The sequence below is a fragment of the Bacillus rossius genome, chromosome 2, assembly GCF_032445375.1.
Source record: "Bacillus rossius redtenbacheri isolate Brsri chromosome 2, Brsri_v3, whole genome shotgun sequence".
Lineage (NCBI taxonomy): Eukaryota > Metazoa > Arthropoda > Insecta > Phasmatodea > Bacillidae > Bacillus > Bacillus rossius.
Genome location: NC_086331.1, coordinates 73,205,303 through 73,228,644, shown reverse-complemented (window position 1 = coordinate 73,228,644; position 23,342 = coordinate 73,205,303). Strand labels below are relative to the sequence as shown.

At 37.0% G+C, this 23,342-nt stretch overlaps 1 protein-coding gene across 2 annotated transcripts in view; it reads right to left on the bottom strand.

Annotated features, from left to right (window-relative positions):
• The window catches only part of LOC134528786 (uncharacterized), a 195,577-nt gene that overhangs the window by 143,214 nt on the left and 29,021 nt on the right, over positions 1–23,342 (bottom strand). For both annotated transcript variants that reach the window (XM_063362452.1, XM_063362453.1), the window contains exon 2: positions 11,365–11,560. In XM_063362452.1, the coding sequence (XP_063218522.1) occupies positions 11,365–11,554 (190 nt within the window). In that variant the 5' untranslated portion in view covers positions 11,555–11,560. The remainder of the gene's footprint in view (positions 1–11,364; positions 11,561–23,342) is intronic.

Here is a 23,342-nt window from a genome sequence, read left to right as displayed (position 1 = left end):
AAAAATGATCAAACCACTTTGTGAACCAATCCCCCTGAATCCATCCAGAAGGGTGGCATCCCCAATTAGAACCAGCTGGTGCCCCATCCATGAGTTCTATTTTCATATTATTCCTTGGCCACACTATCAATGGAGGGACAAAAGAACCAACTGCATTCATGCAAGTAACGACTGTTATGAGTGACCCTCTCTCAGCTGATGTCAGTGCAGCTACTTCTCGTTTTCCTTTCAGGGATATTACCTTCTCAGCTCTGTGCTGTACCACAGTTACCCCAGTCGCGTCAACATTGTACAACCTGTGAGGACGGCCTTTAATTTTGTCAAATTCAGTTACATAGAGCCCAAAAAATGTTTTCACATTTTCAGAACTGAAACCTTTTACTCTGGCGTGAGAAATGCCTTGGGGAACTCTTAATGACAACTGTGGATGACGCTTTAAGAAAGACCCCATCCACTTCTTACCAGCTGATTTTATTTTTTCTGAGAATGGGTGTTTGATACCATTAGCAATGGCTAGTTGTAAGGCCATCCTTTTAATATCACATTTCCTCAACCCATAAAACCTTTTATCCATCTCAATGAAGTACGGTACGAGTTCATTTTCTAGTTTACAGCTTAATGTAGGCCTTCTTCCTAATGGCACATTTACCAAATCATCAGTACGCAATTCAGTATTTTTCATATACCTTTCCACTGTGCTTTTTGGTACCCCAAAATGTTTTGCTGCTGACTTGTAACCCATAGTACCTGTTTGTACAGCTTTGACAGCTAGGATCATCTGCTCCTTGTCCATTTCTTCCTTTTCGGATTTCGGCTAGGATCCCTCTAAAAGCAAAACATTAATATGAAAGGTAATAATAAATTTCAAATCAATGTCATTTTAGGCAAAGAAAACTGTTAATCTATGCCTATGAATTAATATCCTAAGTCCAGCATTACTTATGAAATATGTCATTACAGTTTGTTAATAACGAGAATTATATTGCTATACATTAGATATGAAGCAATTTAAGTACATTGTAACATAATAAATCATCATTGTGTTGTAACAAGGCGATAGTTAATTGATACTCTCATGTTTAAATGCATAACACTTTATTTAGCAGGAAGCTCTTAATATGAGACCCGGTTCCTAATATGAGATAGTATCCCATAAAAGGGTACTCTGTAGGTCTCATAATAGGAGCCATCAATACGCAACAAAAGTCATTGTGTTGCAGATACAAAAAGTGCACGAAACACAATCTCACTAGCATGCACATAACCACTCATCTATATAGCAATCAGCATGTATGAATGTTATAACAAGTAACCTTACCTTGATTTATATGTAAGCCGTTTCTGTTATCTCGGTGGAAAACTCGATAGCTCGTAAAACACAAAATCGGTAACCACGCTTGTCTGCACATTCGCTCGCTAATGAAAACAATACACACGCAAGAAAACGTTCCCTACACCGAGTTAGTCTATTGTCCGCTAGAGTTGAGGAGCTCCCGGCTGAGAAAGTCTAGGGTCTCATATTAGGAAAGGTCTCATAATAGGTGCTTTTACCTTATCTTTGTTCATCAATGAGAAGTTCACAAGCTAGCAAAATATATTTATGTATTTTTTATTTTTTTTTATTTTTTATTAATTTATTTTTATTTTTTAGTATTATTTTTTTCCTGAAATTTTATGATATCAAAGAAAACTTGCGGCGGTTTTCTCCGTGTGCTCCTGAATATTCTTGTCAATATTTTGATGGTTTTCTCCGTGTGCTACCGTTTATTCTTGACAATATTATGGTAGATTTCTCCGTGTGCTCCTGATTATTCTTGTCAATATTATGGTGGATTTCTCCGTGTGCTCCCGTTTATTCTTGACAATATTATGACAGTTTTCTCCGTGTGCTCCTGATTATACTTCGCAATATTTTGATGGTTTTCTGCAAGTGCTTCTGGTTACAGATGAGCAATTGATCTCTTCTTGAAGGATTTTTTCTATGTAATGAGTCATGTTAATTTATTTAAGGTTATATTTAATTAGTGAATTTCTGCTACTTAATCAACACTTGTAATATTTTTATCAGGTGGAAAATAAAAAAAAAATCATTTTTTTTTAGTCAAATAATCTCTGAGATATCTAAGAAGCACTAACAGGAAGGACGGACTTCCTTCTCCTTGGAGTCTAGCGAAGCCATCCTTCTTTTGCGATCGTTAGTGAGCATCCCGCATCCCGCATAAAAGAACTAAATATTATTTACCTGCAAGCAACACTTGGCGCCATCTGTTGACGATAGCCGGAACTACTTGCATCAATTTGCTTTGCATTAGATAACTTAACTCTCGCTGATGTAATATTTCAAAAACTATATTTAAGAAATGGTTCCAATTGGAGAAAACTGACAGTTTGTATCTAACATTAGTCACAGAAGCTACCATGGATCGTGGTTTGTTATCTATAGCTGAATCGGAAGGAAGCCGCTGTAGATACTGTGGCAAGGATTTTGTCATGAGAAGGAATGCTAGACGTCATGAGAAGAATGATTGTGCTAGAAACCCACTACGCAACATGTTAAGCTGTAATCGTTGTAGCAGGTTGTTAACACGAATTGACAGCTTAAAAAGACATGGTAGAACATGTAAAGTCAAGACTACTTACGGCATAGAGGACACCGATGGATCCACTAGACTAAAGAAGAGTGATCTGCATTATGACAATATTTTTCCTTGTCCTGAGCGTGATGGTATTAGCTCACCCGATCGTGAGAAAGAACATAAATTGAAGGAGGTTGATGATTTACGGAAGAATGAAGACAATGGAAGAATCCTTAACGTGAAAAGTGAGAATATATTCCAGCCGAATTCAAGTAGATCTTTCCTACTTTGTAAAAATGATGGACTCCTAAAAAGGAAGCATGAAGACGATGAAGACACTTCGAAATCATCAACAACGAATTATTACGGTAAATTGGGTGAAGACGATTCCTTCTACGGTGATTGTTACAGTGACTCTGAGGCTGTTGACAAAGACATAGACTATGATGAAGCACCTAAAGCTGACAAGATCGAAGAATGTGACGGTGTCCTGAGACCGAAACGATGGAAACGACGTGATATATTAAATAAATCTGATAATGCTTATTATGATCACTGGGACGATTGTGATATTAAAAGTATTTATAATAAACAAGCAAGTAAGATGGTGGTAGAAGAGATTGATTACACATCATGGAAAGATCCAAACATATTGGTTGACCGGCTAAGACTTCTACATGGCTCGCTTTGTGCAGGAAACTATCCGTGCATCAAAGAAATATCCTTCATACTCAAAGAACTGAGGAAAGCTGGCTACATACAATAATGGCTTCTTTTACTTGTATTTGTGTAATGTTGAGAAGTAATAAAATATTGAAAGTAAAAATTTAATGTTTTTATTTCTTGTATTCTGATTTCCAACTAAGCCTGTGTGTGTTTCCGCTACTGTATGTGTGATCATTACGTTTCCTGTGTGTACTGTGTGTACGTTCCGTTTTCTGTGTGTACTGTGTGTGCGTTCCGTTTCCTGTGTGTACTGTGTGTACGTTCCGTTTCCTGTGTGTACTGTGTGTACGTTCCGTTTCCTGTGTGTACTGTGTGTACGTTCAGTTTCCTGTGTGTACTGTGTGTACGTTCCGTTTTCTGTGTGTACTGTGTGTACGTTCCGTTTCCTGTGTGTACTGTGTGTACGTTCCGTTTCCTGTGTGTACTGTGTGTACGTTCCGTTTCCTGTGTGTACTGTGTGTACGTTCCGTTTCCTGTGTGTACTGTGTGTACGTTCCGTTTCCTGTGTGTACTGTGTGTACGTTCCGTTTCCTGTGTGTACTGTGTGTACGTTCCGTTTCCTGTGTGTACTGTGTGTACGTTCCGTTTCCTGTGTGTACTGTGTGTACGTTCAGTTTCCTGTGTGTACTGTGTGTACGTTCAGTTTCCTGTGTGTACTGTGTGTCCGTTTAGTTTCCTGTGTGTACTGTGTGTACGTTCAGTTTCCTGTGTGTGTGTGTGTACTGTGTACGTTCAGTTTCCTGTGTGTACTGTGTAATCATTACATTTATTGCTTGTAAATTGCATGTATTGCGCGTACATTGCGTACATTACGTGTTGGAGCTGATGGAGCTGTTGGAGCACTTGCAGCTAATGGTCAATTGAAGCATAGGAGCAAAATGTAGATGGATCTGATGACGTGAATTGTAGCTCTTGGAGCCTGGCGTATATTGGAGAGATAGAGTTTTTTTTCGATCATATGATCCTCTTTTTTAATTTGTAGATTTGACTCTAGTATTTTAGTAATTGGTTATTGATTTGACTATCGTATTATTCCATACGGTGCATGTATATAAGCGAGTCCTAGACAGCAGGACGCTCAGTTTGTTTCTGACGACAGCGGTGTAAGGATCACCTAGTTTGTTTCTTCTGGTGCATAAGTCGTGTCAATTAGCTGTTCTTGAGACCTCGATGGCATCTTTACCGTCTTTAACGTTGAACTCGGAGGTTGTACCATCGACTACGGGAACCTTGACGACAGCTACGACGGAGAAGGAGCAGATCCCGTGTGCACCGACGATGTCAACAGTGGAGGAGATTTCAACAGACGTGATACCACCATCATCCGAAGTTTCATCGTCAGCAATGGATTCTTCAACTAATGAAGAGCGTACATTGCGTCAGTGCAAATACTGTGACGCATCATTTACTATCACCTCAAATGCTCGCAGACATGAAAGAAGCAGTTGTTCTAATAATGTTAAAAGAATACAATTTCAGTGCAATAAGTGCAAAAAACTAATTTCACGTCTTGATAGCTTACATCTTCATTATGTAAAATGCTCCGAGAAAGTTAAGTGTGAGTATAATGAACATGGTTCTTGTTTTGACTCATGTGTTGTACCGACTGATGAGTCTATATAAGTGAGACCCTGGTGATATGGACTTCAGTCCGTCTCTGGCTGAGGTAATGAACGGATCGGATAGACATTTAAAGTCATGTAAAAGGCTTAGTCCGTACAATAAGAAGACTGTTTGAAACGTGGAATCCAAAAGGCTTTGGTAATTTGTCAGTGTTCTTTTTGTACTTGTAGTAGTGTATTGAATTTATGTAATAAATTTTTTTAAAATAACTTGTGGTGTTTTTTATTTTCTCAAACCTGTCGCTTTTGTGGTATTTTTTAAAATTAAAGTTGTTTTGTATCGGCCAGGGATCGAACCAAGGACCTTATTCGATCTAATCAAACAGTATATAAATTAAAAAAATTATTTAATGAATTTTGAACTTTTTCCCGAATCTCTAGCATTAAAATTACGAATTTCCAATATGGTAGTCTTGACGTCTGATAGGATGATGGTAGTAGAGGATTTAGAGTCTCTTTATGAAAGTTTAACATGGATTATTGAAATTATTATTTTTTCATAAAATTAAACATTATTGCATCGATCGGGTATCGAACCAAGAACAGGAGCGGGTCGAATCGATATGTAAGTTAATGAGTGATTTATTTAATGAATTTTGGAACTTTTCCCGAATTTCTAGCTAAATAATTACGGATTTTCAAGATGGCGGCCAAATTTCAAGATGGCGGGCACCTTAGTAATAAATGATTACTGCACTCTAGCGGGTAAGAGTTAAACTAACATGGCATCAGCGCACTCTAGCTTACGATACAATGATGATGGCTTCCAGCATCGAAGACAAGATGGCGGACATGACGTCATACTAGGTGAATATATATATGCTTTGAAAAAAGTGGTGGGAGTCAGTATGCCTGCAGCCCCCGCGGGGGAAGGAGCCTGTCGCCATTTTTAATTTTTTTTGCACTCGTCGGGTTCGAACCGAGGACTCCGAACTCCGTGTCTAAAAAGTATGTTTTTTATAAATATTTTATTAAATTTATATTATTTAATTTTTTTTATAAATTTTAAAAAAATTTCATTAAAATCGGATAATAAATAAAAAAGTTAAAGATGGCGGGCGTAACAAAATTTGCAACGGTGACATCATCATCCAATATGGCTGCCATGACATCCTTATTTTCAAGGTCGGCGGCTTATAAGCGGCTAGCTCTTAGGAGTTTGAAGCCGCTTTTAGGAGTTTTCGTTTTTTCTAGGGCAAAGCGACTTTTGAGGATTTTCGAAATCCTAATTTTTTAACTGTGGAATTATTTGAGATTTTTTGGCGGAAATTTTTTCCACAGAAATGGAAATTTTGGCGAATTTTGAGGAATTTTGGGCAAATTTTGCCCAATTTTGGCGGATTTTGGCGATTTTTGAGGATCAAATTCAAGGTCAAGGTCAAAGGTCAAGGTCAAGGTCATCCAAGATGGCCGCCGTGACGTCACAATCCAAGATGGCGGACGTGCCCACACGCTCCACAGCCTTAAAGCCTGTTTCCGGACCGGCTATCATATACTACTAGTAAGTTTAAGAAAGAATTTTGGCTTTAATCTCCAACCCAGACGCTCGTGGTGCGCTAGGGCCGAGATTAAAATTCGTCGAGAATATTTTACGTTTTTATGTCTTCCAGTGCTCAAAATGATATGCAATTGTGGCCCCGGGCACGAAATTATATTTATAATTCATTAATAACAACGCCCCCCGCGATAAACAAAGGAAAATATGTATTAACGAGTGCCTGGAAAATATGTATTAACGAGTGCCCGGTTGCCGTGGAAGCTGATGGATAGCGCGATTCGTTCGGTTCGCGTCCATCACCGTAGATGGCAGCACCGTAGGGGAATAATATTATTTCGTTTTTATAATACGGTTTTATAACAAATGCGCACCCCAAATACACCAAACATATTTATAATGTGTTACAATATTTTTTAAAACATTCTGCAAAAGATCCCGGGTGTAATTTGAATTATTATGTGTAACTGTATAACACCATTGTTCGTACAAAAACGTATTTGAAAATTCAACATTACTTTTAAATAACTGTACCGACTGTGCTGAAAATCGGTGGACGAACGTTAAATTACATAATATTAATAATTCAAACGACGAAAACATGATTGAAAAGTCAAATCGAGTGGAAGAGAGATAGATGAGGCGCAAGCGTACAATAAGCGTAACGGTACACACCATAGTGGGACAATGTGCGTTACAGGACACTTTTTCGTGCTTGCAGCCAGCTTTCATAGATTTATTAGACGTTGTCACGTCAAAAAATCAAAAATGAATAAAAAAATGTAAAAAATAAGAAAAAATAAAGATAAACTTAAAAAATTTAAAAAAATTAAAAATTGCTTCTGTTAGCCTGTGAACTTCTCATTGCCATCAACTGGACGAGATAGCATTTCAAAGCGACTGGTCGTGCATGTCTGACCAACCGACTGATGTGCCTGGTCATAGACTAGAGGTGTATATCCAAGTACTGGATGTATCTGGCCACTAACTAGTCGTGTTAGTCTGACCACAAAGTGGAAGTGCCTAACCACCCACTGGACGTGTCTGGTTAATTGACTTATATGTGGAAATGCTCAGAAAACACATGTCCAGTCATATAAACGACTCGCTTCGCCTTCTAAGATAACTGTAGGAATCGTGAAACGCTTTAAATTTCCTGGTTTTTGTTCTTGTAGTAAAATATAAATTACGCAATAGAATTTTTGTTTGTACTTTATTTTATTTTTCTCGAACCTGTCACATTTCTGTTATATAGTTTAATTACCTTCTTTGTATTGATTACGGACCTAACCAAGTACGGGTATCGATCAAATTAATAATTAGTTAAACAAGTGATTTTTTGATGATTTTTTGATTTTTTTTTTTCAAATCTCTAGCTTAATAATTAGAGAATTTCAAGATACCACCCCAATGTCAATATGGTGAACGCCACATTAATAAATGATTCCTGCACTCTAGCGGGTAAAAATTTAAAATAATATGTTGGCAATGCTCTACAGAAGACATAAACAATACGTCGGATCCAAGATGATAGCCTCCAGTAGGCTAAAACAAGATGGGTCTCATGACATCTTACTAGCTGCCGTAATATGTCTTGGCAATAGTGGTGGGAGGTCAGACTGCCAGTGGCTTCCCTGGAGGAAGGATCATTCTCCAATATTTTGCCGTCACGGGGTTCAGACTGAGGACTCCATGATGCAAGAACGACTTTTTATTAAAATTTATCAAAATGATTTTTTATAATTTTATAACTTTTCCAATTAAAATCGGATAATAATTACGGATTTTCAAGTTGGTGGCCGAAACGAAAATGGCAACGTTCTAGAACCCAAGACAGTGGGCGTAACTAAGGTTGCTACGTTTCTAGAATCAAATATGGCGGGTCTAACTGAAGGATTTTTATATAAAAAAATTATCTAAATTGTAGTTAAGAATTTTTTGCATACTTTTCGTGTTTATTCTCTCTGGGAATCGAACTGAGGACCAGAATGAATTGAGTAACTAAACCTTTGAAGAAAGCTATTATTTTTTTAATTTTTAGGTTTTTACGGAATTTTTGGTCAATAATTAAGGAATTACAAGTTTAATACCATTGTCAACGTCATGAACTTTGATGCGGCTTCTGAGGAATTGGAATTTTGCCTCTCTCCGAGGAATTTTGCCTCTCTCTGAGCGGACGTTTTGGCTGAGAACTTAAGATTTTTCACTTGTTCGTTTCTCATACCTTGACCTAATTTGTGAGGCTCCAAGTAGAATCCGGCACCATTATTTTTACCCACGGCAATGACTTCCACGCCGGCCGAGTGCTTCGTTTAGCTGCTTGTGTTCATTTTTCGAAGTGTTGACTGCCCGCACTATACCGATTGAGTGAGTCTGAGAAAGAAGTTGTGTTGCCAAGATCGCTTGGTTACAGGTGTTAAGCAATCCAATAACAATGACCTGAGGAGGTCATCTTGGACAACTATTCAGGCTAAATTACGAGGGGTTCTAGAAAGTGGGAAGGCCTTTGGTTACCAATCTCCTTGTGCTCCAGATGTTATTTTATTTTCCCGCACCTCTGAAGCACTCATTGTTTTGATAAGTTCCATCATGAGTCTGTTAATTTGTCTTCATTTTGACGATGAACTAGAATTTCGCGCACTTCGGTTATATACTTGCAGTCTAGATTTCCTGCCGCATAATTAAAATTGGCCTTGTAACAAGTTATGGCCGCTAGATAGAACTGGTTCTCCACTTGCACGAACCACATTTCTGGGTCCAGAGCTCAGAATGGTGAATATTAACAACGGCACACTCGATGGAAACTGTTGATGATGGCGGGTCTGCCATGGATGATGGAAAACAAAGATTGTACGGTAATAAAAAGGGACGCGATGTTAGGCGAGAGCACGATACTGATGCCCAAATTGTGTTCCCAAACTCCGGTCTTACTCTACTCGTGAAGCACAACAAATCGCGGCAGCCCGACGCGGGTGCTTGAGATGTCCCAGATCTAACTCGTTTCCTCTAATCGCGTAGCATAAGTCACGATAGCATGGCGCGGGTGACTTACTGTATGAGTGACACATTGCATGGGTGATGTGGAGATGAGCGACGAATGCCGTAGATGATGTACAGTTGGAGCGACGCTCAGCACGGGTGATTTTAAGTTTATCATTTCATTTATCTCGCATGGGGAAAGCGCATTGCGTGACAATTATCCTGAATACATAATCGGCTTGCCCGAACTTGTTGGGTCACCACTCTAGCTGTGTGACTTCTCATTACGCTAGAGAACAAGTAGAGGACTTTAAGTAAAATGCAAAGATTAGTGGTATGTGTGGTTTACTTGAGCGAACATTACAAGCAGTAACAATGGTATCTTCGTTTATTGTACGCGCAGAACTCTCAAGCAAGACTGAAGCCACTACATGGTCTCTACGTCCAGCTGATCCGCCAACACCTGTTCCCGACGGTACTTGCTCATGCCGATATATTCTTCCGGTGGGGATTTGCGCGTATGCACTCAGCCTTACACACATATTGGTACTCCGATCCGCGGTGATAAACAGGTGCTGATAAGATAATGGGATGACCAGATGCATCTGCTGCTAACTGCGGCATAGCAATGCCAAAATACCCATATTGCATTTGTTGTTTTTTCACAAATATTTTCAATAGATGTTCTGTCATAAATATATTCAACAGATATGCACTAAGTGTGATAAATAGCGACTTTTTTAAAGAAAATTTATCAATATTAGTAAATATAAGTTGAAAATATATTTAACAGAAAAAATACAACAGAGGTATAGTGTTATATTTAGAGAAATAGCCATTAAGAAATACTAAGGACGAGAAAATGAAAGAAAAAAATTATCATGGCCTGTGAGACCCCAAGTTAAGCTGAGTTGGTGGAAGGCCAACGGGCGTTATTGTTGCTAGCCATAGCACACGCGATTTGGGTACACTGAACTCTACATTCGGGTACTTTAGAGTACAAGAAGTTCTCAGTTCTGATGTATATCAGATACATAAACAACACAAAAATTGTGACAACAAAATATTGCTCACTTTTTTTATACAAATACCATACATTCTGCTAATCACATAATGGTGTGACAACATAAAATTTTATCGATAAAAAAAATGCAACAATGGCTCTACTACTAAGGCTCGTGCGTAGAGTTTTAAAACGCGTCATTGGTTGATAAAGGTGGAAGTGGGGTGATAGAGAGATTATATCAGTCAATGGGGAAATGTCTGTTTTTATGTTCAGGTAAAAATATAACCACTAAAAATTATAGGATTTGTCTACTGAAGGGTTGCTACTCTAAAATATAAATCCAATAACGTTTTAATTAAGTTCCATGTTTTATTTATAATAAAGCTGTCAAGACGTGATTCAGATATTTTATAAAACTTCAAATGTAAATAACCATTTTCCATTCGTCTGTGTGGTTTTTCGGCCGCCACCATGCTTGAGTCCCGGTAAACGTTGAATACTACTATTACAGCCATATGTGAAACATAGTATTTTTATTTTAAAGGTAGGTGTAAAATTCCTGTCAATATTACCTACCTGTAATGTAATTATGTAGGCATTAATAGGTTGTGTGCTTTAATAGCGTAGCCGAGACTGTTTTCAATGAGAGATATCCCTGATTCAGATGTCGCCGTCCTACTGTTTACTTGATACTAGCTGCACATGAGACTGTGGTTCTCCAGATATCCTTAGGTGAATAATGTAGTCGGGGCTGTTTTCAAAAAAGCAGCGATATTTAATGTCAGTATGTTACGGCCAGGGCCAAGACTATTTTCCACTCTAATTGGTTCTTAATCCAAAGTGAATATTGTTGAATGTTTTTTGATTATTAATTATTTCCTTTTCATAAGTTCTGGTCCTTTTGCGTACCCGAGCAGATATTCTCCGGTACCAGGTACAGACACAGTAATTCGGGCGCACCTTCAGGGACATAGTTGTTGGTCGCGCCGAGGTAGCGGTAGGCTCGCAGCAAGCCCTCGTCGCCACCGGCCAGGTGGCGCTGGCGTCGCGCCACGGCGTCCAGGGCGCTTCGCAAGCTGTCGCTGGGCTCGGCCGCCGAGCCGCGCCATGCGCCCGAGAGCAGCAGCAGCGCTGGGATCCACAGCCTCATCGCGACCTGCAACCGTCACGTTCGCTTTGATCACACTCAGTCTCACTTCCGTGGCTAGCACTGGTCGTACTACATACAGTACTTTTTGCATATTTTTGGTACGTTTACCCAAACATCTAGTAAGTTTTATTTCATTAATTCAAATTGTTGTAGGAAGGCATGTGTTTCCTCTTTTAATAACTTAAGTCAAAGAGGATCTGCGCCTTCTTTTTTCAACAGCGCCACTTATACAGGGTGGCCATGAATATGTGTTACAAATTGATACGGATGGTAGATGTAGATGTTTGGAAAACATTTTATTAAGAAACCCATGTCCGGAAATGCATCCTTATGCCTGAAATATGCGCAACAAAGTAACAGGGGTAGGTAGGCAACTAGGCGACAACAAGCCAGTGAAAATATGTTGTGTTGTCTTACCTACTACCCGATTTGACGATCAGTGACCGCACGAGTCACCGTGCATGTGTTACACTCGCTATTGTGGCAGTCGCTATTGTCGCAGAGCTAGCCGATATGTGTAGCCATCCATGTCGCCTCTGCAACTGCGACAATAGCGAGTGTAACACATGCACGGTGACTCGTGCGGTCACTGATCGTCAAATCGGGTAGTAGGTAAGACAAAACAACATGTTTTCACTGGCTTGTTGTCGCCTAGTTGCCTACCTACCCCTGTTACTTTGTTGCGCATATTTCAGGTATAATGATGCATTTCCGGACATGGGTTTCTTAATAAAATGTTTTCCAAACATCTACATCTACCATCCCTATCAATTTGTAACACATATTCATGGCCATCCTGTAGATAATTTTCAGGAGTGACATTAAACATAAGTAAATTAATGAACACATTAAAAAATATTTTGGTTAAACTGACTACTTATTGAAAATTAAATATTAATTACCTACAGACATTACTGTTTCAGATGAACGTAAGAATCGAGAAAGCTGTGAAAAACAGAAATAATTAGTACTTTCTATTTTCCTTCATGAGTTAGATCCCTATGAAAATTTAAATACAATATTAAATAATTAACACTTTGATGTGTTATCATTTCAATTTCTTTGACAGGATTATTTCAAGTACTAAAGATTACAATATATTACATTAATTAATGCGTTACGAGTAACAACTACATTTCAAACATTTGTTGACTTCGTGTCTTCTCTGCAAGCGGAGGCCTAAAATTAATAGTCATGTACAAGAACCTAAGTAGTGTTTTGCATTATTTTATTTTAAGACTCATTGTTTGTTTGGTGGCTTTACGCTTGAGTTCATTTATAAATGTATATCACTAGTATGAAAATGTATGTCCGAGCGCTGGCTGTAGGCAAAGGTGCCTGGTGGGGGTCAATGACCGTCCATTTGTGACGTCACGGGCGGCCATTTTGGACTCAAAAATGACTCAAAATGAATCAAAATTGACTCAAAATGACTCTAAATGAATCTAAATGTCTAAAAATTTCCCATTTTCGAGTGAAAATTCTCATTTTAAGAGAAAATTTCCCGTATTAGTCCTTAAAAATGCCATCGGCTTTGAAATTCCTAAAAACGGCTTAAATTCTGCATCTACAGCCTCTGAAAGCCTCTGAAATCTTGGATTATGACGTCAAAATTGCAATTTCCGTTACGGCTGCCATCTTAAAAATCCGTAACTATTATGCTATAAAATCGGGAAAAATTTTAAAATTCATAAAAATTTTTGAATAAAGAAAGTTTACAAAAAATATTTTAAAACACTGTTGCACATTTCGTAACGGTCGCCATCTTGGATTCTAGAAACGTTGCACATTTCATTATGTCCGCCATCTTAATCGTGTATGACATAATCATGACGTGTTTCGTTACAGACATCTTAGATTATAGATCTTTGCACTTTTCTTACGCCCGCCATCTTGAAATTCCGTAATTATTGTTCTGGAAAATCAGAAAACATTTTAAAAATTATAAACTAATTTAATTAATGAAATTAAAAAAAATATATTATGCCTTCAGTTAGTACCCAGTGAGGAGAAAAATTAAAAAAAATTACAACAGATTCTACCTCCACGGAAGACGCAGGCAGTCTAATCTTCCGCCACTTATGCCAGGATACACATATACAACACCAACTAGTATGAGGCCACGTCTGCCATCTTGTTTTCGTTTGCTGGAGTCAACCATAATGTTTTCTAGTCATATAATGCGCTACCATCATGTTAGTTTAATTTTTACCTGCTAGAGAGCAGATATTATTTATTAATACTGTGGCGTCGCCATCTTGAAATTTGGATGCAATCTTGGAAATTTGTATTTATTGACCAAGAAATTAGGGAAAAATTCTAAAGTTCATCCAAAAAATCAATTATTAATTAACTGATTGCATCGATCAGTTCATGTTCTTGGTTCGAACACGGGTTGATGCAAATATTTTAATTTCATGTAAAACAAATACTTTTTTTAATAAATCATGTTCAAAATCCTAAAAGCTTAGTTTCCTTGCCAACAAGCCTCCAGTAAGCCATAATAACCACCATCTTGGAAATTTATATTTATTGACCTAGGAATTCGGAAAAAAATCCAAAATTCATCAAAAAAAGTCACTCAATAATATATGGATTTATTCGATCGTCTTGATCCGATACTTGATAAATAATTTTAATAAGAAATGACAGGTTCGAAAATAAATCACCGCAGGTTTTATTACAAAAACAATTTTATTAAATAATTTTCATTCTACTACACATACACCTGCAATAGTAAACAATCTAATAAACATTTAGTTCTGCATCGGCGTGAAAATACTAATAATCAGCTCCAATTTGTTTATAATAGATAGAAACCAGCCAGGTCCTTTACTGACATAGTCTTCCTCTTCTTGACAGAGTTTCTGGACACCGTGTATAACAGTCTGTTCATATCGTTAAAACTGTAAATTACAGAAGCCGATGTCTTGAAAGCACACAGTCCAACCACAAGTTATATTTCAAAGGACCATTTGTTACTACGTCATCAGTAAGCCGATTGATAATGTTATGCCTGATTTCGTCAAGAAAAGTACAAATGTCTTTCGACTCACTAAACGTATTTAGATAGTAGAAGTCTTTTAAAGTTCCAAAGTTCCACGTATAAGCCGAACCAATTATCATTCACCTGCAATGCACCGAATACAGTCTTTGGTATAGTTTTATGTCCAGGCCCCATAGCAGTCGGTTGCTGAACATCGGTTTTTGTGCTTGTACGCTCACTAGTGTCCAACCTAACCCGAAAAGTCGAAAAGTCTACTGGTAATTCAACAGTAGGCACTAGGACTTCACCTTTACATTTTTTTTCGCTTGCCGTCTCAAACTGACAATATATGTAAACCAAACATGGCACTCATCGCAGCGAATCTTCGTCAGAGTAGGATTCTTTACACATTTGCTCCACTCGTGTCTTCGTGCATCATGAGAAAATGCGAACGACATATCACAGTAGCTGCAAGGATACCGCGGTGATGAAGAAGAGCCTTTTAGACCCGGACCAGATACCGACGTTGCTGCAGTGGTATCAATTCCTGGCATACTCTTATGAACATCAATGCATTGCTGTTGCAGCGAAACTCGTACTTTCTGTCGTACAGCATGACCTCTGCATGTCTTCATGTGCGTTTTCATATTATATTTTCTGGCAAACTGCTTATGACATTTTCACAGCCAATTATTTTGCAAAGAGGATTTTAAGCACATTCTATCTTTTTATGTCTACGAACATTACTGTTGTTCGAGAAAATCCTGTCGCAGTAATGGCACCAATGCTGGGAAGTCGCTGCTGCTGCCAGCACTACAATAATTAAAGTCTCTTCTGCTGGTAGTACCACGACTGTTAAAGTTTTCTCTAATGTTGAAGCGGACGATGACACACGTTCTATCGAGTTCTGCATCTACGCCGTCGCGATCATCGAGGTCTCCGTTGTCGTTAAGGTCTAAGCTGCCATCATCGCCTCTGCCGTCAGGTTCTGCACTGCTGGTGGTAAACCGTCCATCAAGGACGTCGTCATCGTCGTCGTTACCATCGAGGTCTCCGTGGAGGGTACAACTTATATCGAGACGTCTTTAAAGATGGTAAAGGTGCCATCGAGTTCACAAGGCTCTCGGACTTATATACCAGATGAGTAAAAATAAGTGATCCTTACACCGTCGTAGTCAGTAACAAACTGAAAGTCCTGTAGCCTAGGACTCGCTTATGTACCCGCAATCAGTTTAATATGATAGTCAAAATAAGAACCATTTACATTAATACACTCGTAAAAACAAAATTCAAAAAAATGAAGCACATAAGGAATCAAATTTGACAAAAGAAATGGGTACATAGTACACGCACTGGACACTCAATGTATGCACTGGACACCCTATGTACACGCAATATACACGCAATGACCATGCAATGTTCACACTAGACACGCCGTTTACACGCAATGACCACGTAATGCACACACCAAACACCTAATGTATGCTTTGGACACGCAGTGTTCACGCAATGTACACATACACAATGTACACGCAAGACAACGCAATGTATGCAATGATCACGCAATGTACGCACTGGACACGCAATGTACATGCAATGAACATGCAATGTACACAACAAACACATAATGTACGCTCTGGACACGCAATGTACAAGCAATGACCACGCAATGTACACACCAAACATGCAATTTATACACAGTCATTTGGCTCCAACAGTCAATGGCGCCAAATATATTTTGCTCCAAAAGGTCTTAGGTCCAGATGCTATTTATCTACTAGACTAGGAGGCTAAGAAGCTACGAGACTACACGCCTTACTTACTACAAGACTTAATGGCTTCAACTGCCTACGAGGCTTCAAGTCTACAAGGCTATGAGACTATATAGCTACAAGTCTACGAGGCTACAAGGCTCTTAACCATCTTTGGCTACATTCAGCGTGAGATTAAATTTATCTCATGCAAAATAAATTGTTCTAAGTAGTACCGATTATTGCAAACAGATGTCGTCTCGTGTTGTGTTGAGGTAAAAATATTTCTTTCTTTTATGTGGGATCGCAAGAGAAGAATGGTTTCGCTAGACCCCAAGGAGAAGGAAATTCGTCTTGCATGCTAGTGCTTCTCAGCTGTCTCAAAGCATATTGTTACGAACGTGACATTGGCCGGCACACATGCAGGTGCAGAGCTGGCTGGCGACTGCCGCAATATGATATGCGCCGCGCGCGCCTGGAAGATAACAAGGATTGTCGACTTCCCCCCTCCTTCCCACCACTCCCTGCGTGGCGCCATGCCTTTGATACGTAACTGACACCGGACAGCTGGGAGTTACGCGAGCTGCCGACACGTTTTCGAGAGATTTCTACCGTCGTGTCGGTGCGGAATGACGCGACAGGCCCCGGCCGCTCTCGTGAGTTCTGGAATTGCGCCGGGGCCTATATATATGCCCGAGGGCGCCGGCCGGAGGAGTCAGTTCGGAGTGTTTAGTCGGGAGTTCTCCCGCGGCGGAGTTGCCAGGCGATCGTGCCGCGGGTGCGGCAGAGAGGCGAAGTCCTTGGATGAAGGTTCCAGGGCAGGGAGTGAGTGAGTTCAGTGGAGTAGGGAGTTTTCCCGCGGCGGAGTTTCCGGGCGATAGAGTCGCGGGCGCGGCGGAGTCCCGAGCGAAGTTGCGAGCGAGGCATCGAGCGGATCCTCGGCGAAGGGGAAGTGCGTCGGCGGCGGCGGAGTGCGGCGACGGAGTCCCGCGGCGGAGACCCACGAGGGGTGCTGCGGCGAGAGTTGCGCCAAAGGTGCGGCCCAGCGAGGTGTGTGGAACGAGTGACTGGGGAATAGACCTTTCTTTAAGTGTAATTAATTATTTGCCATTTTAGAATATTTTTGTGACATAAGTAGTGGCAAAAAATAAAACTGTGAAGTGTAATAAAATCTTTAATTGGGCTATCCTTTACGAACCCGCGGTAAATCGTAACAATATTATTTGACTTAGCAATGGATGTTTTTTGTTCAATTTCACCTGATAAAAATAATTTTAGCTGGGAAATTTGGTAGCATAAATTCATATTTAAATGTAACTCAAAATAAAATTACATGCCTCATTAAGTAAAAAAAAATATGCAGAGATCGATTCTTCAGAAATAATTAGAAGCACATGGAGAAAACAATCAAAATAACCAGAAACACGTGGAAAAAACCACAGGAATGACCAGAAGCACTTGGAGAAACCACAGGAATAATCAAAATCACATGGAGAATACCATCAAAATATTCTCAGAAATAAACCCCAGGAATGACCAGAAGCACTTAGAGATACCACAAGAATAATCAGGAGCACATGGAGAAAACCATCAAAAAGGACAGAAATAACCAGGAGCACAGAGAGAAAACTAAGACACGTTCCCCTTAATATCAGAAAATAAAAAAAAAAGATAAATAATTGAAAAAAATTAACGAATAATTACAAAAAAATCTCCCAGCTTGTGTACTTCTCCGTTGTTGAGCAAGGATAGAATTAATCAAAAAATATACTTTTACAGTTATTTTTGCTACTGATAGATCTATTGAATATTCTAAAAAATTAATTATTTTTCGTTTGTTTCCAAGTATGTTTTAGTAATTACAGATGTACAAGATAGCAGCCACGATGGCCAACAAATAGTGGGCACATATTTAACTAATATGGTGGCAGCACACTTAAGCAGACGAAAACAGTATGTCGGATCCAGGATAGTAGCCTCCAGCAGACAAAAAAAAATATGGCTGTCATTATGTTATACGGGCTGAAATAATATCTGCCTTGGCGTTAGTGATGGGAGGTTGGTCTGCTAGTGGTTTCCGTGGAGGAAGGATCCGTCGACATTTTGAATCAAATGCCCTCGCCGGGTTTGAATCGAGGACTCCGAGTTCCATGAGGTAAGTCCTTTTTTATTTAAAAAAATTTAGGTAATTTTTATAAGTTTAAAAATTTTTCCAGGTTTTATAGCCTAGTTATTGCTGATTTTGAAAATGGCGTACGATTTTATAAATGTGTAAGGTCTTTTATTAAAATTTAATTAATTATTTTTTTATGATTTTTTTTCCTTAGTTTTTAGTTTAAAAATTACGGATTTTCAAGATGTCGGACGTAACGAAAAGTGCAATGGTGACGGCCGAAGTCCAGGTTTATGTCAAAGCTTCCCTTCAGAGACTTATTGGAGGCTTGACAAAGGGGAATTTAAGGCTCAATGGGGAATTTTCAAGCGTCTATTTTGACGGATTCAATTGGAAAATGTTCCTTCAAGCTGTAATTTTTCTATCGAAATAGTGACATTTTTATTTAACCAAATTTTGAGTTTTTTAGCGGAATTTTTTCCTAAAAATAACAAATTTTGGAGAACATTTTGGAAATTATTGGCAATTTTTGGCAAATTTGGAAGATTAAGGGAAAAATTCAAGATCATCTAAGATGGCTGTCGTGACATCTAAATCCAATATGACGGTCTAAACGAAAAGTGTAACGGTGACGTCATCCAAGACATCGGTTCAGGCTCCGCACCCAGATCCCAGTGCCAGTACCGGCTATTGTTTTACTACTGACAACATTTCCACCCTTTTTACGGTCGAATTTGGAAAAAATTGTAAATTTTAGAACATGATATAAAATTATAATTATCTGCGGTATATTTTCTATCTTCCTTATCTTTATCCTATTTGGTTTGGATACATGATTTATTACTATAAAAACTATCGTACCCCCGTTTCACTAATTTTGGGGACGAATATCGAAAAATAGTAAAAGTCCACTAATTGAAATAAAATGTTTTGTTATTTTTGCTGAGATTCTTACATCCAGCTTTGTATGCTATATATATCATAATTTTATATGATTAAAAAAAAACTTACTGCTTTCTCACAACCTTAAATACGAAATCTGGAAAACTTAAAGTAAAATACAATTTATTACTCTATATACTTTTAAAAATGTTTTATATTTTATTATTACTTTTACCATTCATTTATCTGATTTTATTAGCTTCGGAGATACGATATTTTTTTTTCAATAAATGAAGACGTACTCCGTTTTCGTTACCATTAAAAGAGGAATTTTAATAAACGCAAAAAATAAAGCAATACGTAACTCTAAATGCAAGTTGTTTTTAGTTTAATCTTTTTATTATAATTGTATTTGAAGTATGTTTTTTTTTTTAAACACACCCACCTGTTTTACCAACCTTACGGTTTGATTTTTTTTTTTAACTGGTAAAATTATGGTAAGAAATTTTCGTATGTTTATTACTGTTACTCAAAGTAATTACTTGTGCTTAATTAATTTAGAGTTTAATTTTAAATTAATAATTACCCATTTCACCCCTTAGAGGTGCATTCCTAAAAATATAAAAATAGGGGATGGTATATTTCCTATGTTTATATTTAGTACCCAAAAGTATTTTATCATGCAAAATTCAATTCGGAGATGCAGATTAATCTTAAAGCCATAATACCCTATTTAAACTCTTAGGACTTGAATTTCGAAAAAGGTACAAATTTTGGTTGGGTGTTTTGTAGGTTTAATATTGCTATCCAATTTTTTGCTATACATGATTAAATTCTAATTAAATTAATTCATCTTCAAAACAATATTCACTACCTATTTCACCACTTAGAGCTGGAATTAAACACAACTTTAAAATTGTGATAGTAGATTTTTGTAGGTTTATTAAAAGTCCCGTTTATCTGTAGTGTTGTTTGGTAAGCTTAGAAAATATAATTAAATCTCCAATGTATATTTACCTATTTTTATCCTTAGGGGTTGAATTATAGGTACTAAATGGTAAAATTTTACTTCGTAGTTTTCCAATGTTTATATATTTGGTACCCAATATAATTTAATACTTTTATTGAAATTGGAGTTATAATTTTTAATTTAAAATTAAAGTTACCTTTTTTTCATCCCTAATGGTTAGAATTTCGGAAAATATAAAAATGTTATTGGCAGTTTTCGTAAGTTTACTATCGGTACCCAACATCATTTTTAACGCTCAATTAAATTCGGAGACATAATTAATAATCTCAAAATCATACTTAACCTCTTTTTCACCATCTAGGGGTTTAATATCGCAAAATTTTATAATTGTGATTGGTAGTCTATGTACGTTTATTTTTCTACCCAATATAGTTTATTACGTTTCATTAAATTCGGAGATATAATTACTTGTCTTAAAAAAATACCTACCCCTTTAAACCCTTTATGTGTTTAACTTTCGCAAAATATATAAAAAAAATGGTATTAATACTTTTATTATTGCTACGCTGATAATTTATTATGTAAAATTTAATTCGGAGACATAATAAGTAATGTTAAAAACATACTTCCCCCATTTTTGTCCCTTATGGGTTGATTTTCGCAAAATATTAAAAATTTTATTGGTAGTCTTTGTATGTTAATTATTGGTACTGAATATCTTTTCTTCAGTTTGATTAGTTTCAGAGGTACAACCAATATCATATTTACCCCTTTTTCACCCAGTTAGGAGTGGATTTCTGTAACTATATAGCCTAGTCTTTAAGTTAGAAAAATACATTTATAATAATAAAAAAGTTCATCAAAATCCGTCAAGTCGTTTTTGATTATTGTTCCAACATACAGACAAAAGAACAAACAGACAAACCAAGTAAGTATTTTTTTAATATAACTTTCCGGTCTCTAGACCTTGCTGTTAAAGAGATTTGAAGCCGAAATACTAATTTATATTAACTAATCGTTTATTATCTCATTTACTGCTGTGGTTGCACCATAAGGCATTTTCCTCTTCAAAGTTACGCTAGTAACATTTATTTAATATTAAATTTAGGGATAAACTTAATTTCTGAAAATATACAAACCAGATGTATGTAAAATACACGTAAAAATGTTTGATGTGAATGCAAGTAATGTAAATAAAAAAACACAAATTTTAAATTTCATACTCGGGGTATACATAAAACTTTTTAAAAATAATTTTAGTTTAAAACCGTTGCAAATTTTAGGTCTAACTGAGGAACAAGTAAATTAAATTTTTCTTTAAATAAAAATAAAAATTAAAATGTTATTATCCTGTAAATTTTTAGAACAATACTGCACAAGCATTGCTTACTGGGAATACAGAAAACCTTTAGCCAAACAGCTAGTTCCAACGTGACAGCGAGGTCATTAAAGACGTAACTGTGTTCTCTTGGAAAACCTCGGGGTAAAAATCAAGATTTACTAACACAATTTTAACCGGAGCCCTTCCGATTGCTCTACCTTGTTCCATCATACATAGTGCATTTCTGATTTGTCGAAATGTAATAATGATATATTTGTATAGGTATTTTGTTTAGATTTTATACTTATTATTATAATTTTTCTCTTTGTTAATTTAATTAATTTAATTGTTTGCACTACTTATTTATATATTTTATTATAAAATTACACAAAAAATACTTTAAAATATACTTATTTTTAGTAGACTACTTTACAACATAGTTATTTATTACCCTTTTATGCTGATATAATTAACAAGGTATTTCTCGTTTGTATATTTATTATAAACTTAGATTTGTAGAAGTCTGGAAAAATGACGTTTTCTGCTCTTTAGACAGGTAGATGTTTCGGCTGAGTTCATATTTCAGCGTAACTCGTGCGGCCGAAAATGCTGCTCTCTGTTGACTGTCCAGATTTCCACTCTATCTGCCAGGTGTGACCTGCGTTACGTTTGAATAGACTCATAACTCTCGCGAGGTCTTTCTCTTTCATCACATAAGATTGTAGTGTATTTTATCTTCTGAAATTTAATGTCTTAGCATATAGGCTAAACTGTAATGTACCTGCTTAGGAAGATTTCTTTCTTTTTATAGTTATGTTTTGACGAGACACTGTTTTTCATCCAGCAATGATTACATTATTATTCCGTATTTTCCACGATAGAATTAAAAATGAACGAATATTTTAATGGTTTTATGAAAAATATATATATATATATATTTTTTACTTAATTCTAAAATTAAGACGTGTGAGATGATCGGGACGAAAATTTTAAGCTCTATTGCTTGCACCAAGATAAGGAAAAGAAGTATTATTTACCAATGAGTTAAATAATATTTCTTTTTTAGAAAACTGATTTGTCATAGTTACTTAATGGGATGTCAGTGGCCCTAATCACTAACGCATCACATTTATGTAATGAGGGTCAGAAATTTGAACCCAGCTCACGATGTTACTCAAAATTATGGTTCGGATTCCTCTATTGTATTCATCTTTCACAATTAATTAACGTGGTGAATTATTTGATTGCTTTAAGCTTTCCCCTGTTCATAATTTTACATGTAAATGTAGTCATTAGTCAGCAAAAGAGATATAAATATATTATATTTTATGACACTTTTTGTAGCTTTCGTAGACGGAAGTTTTATGCATGTAAAAGTTGAAAAAAAAATTAAAACCATAGCCGCATTAAAAAAAAATATAAAGAGAAGGGGAAAGAAAGGAAGAACGTCGTTTTAATTCTTTGTTACAAATATGCACAATAGGGCGTACCCCTTTAAGAATAGCACGCTACGCCATTTTCTCACAAACTAACTTATGCTTACAGTTTCACCAGTCCGCCAAAATCCGATCTAATTGTAGTGATACATGTTTTTATTCGGGACTTTTATGTCACTTTTATTAATTTTAATTCTACTGAAATTAATGTGCCATAAAATATAAAGAACATATTCTAGTTATACGCTTATATTATCGAGGTAATCATATATTCTAAACATATGCAGGTTATCAAAATCAATATCCATAGCTTTCATAAATCACTTCAG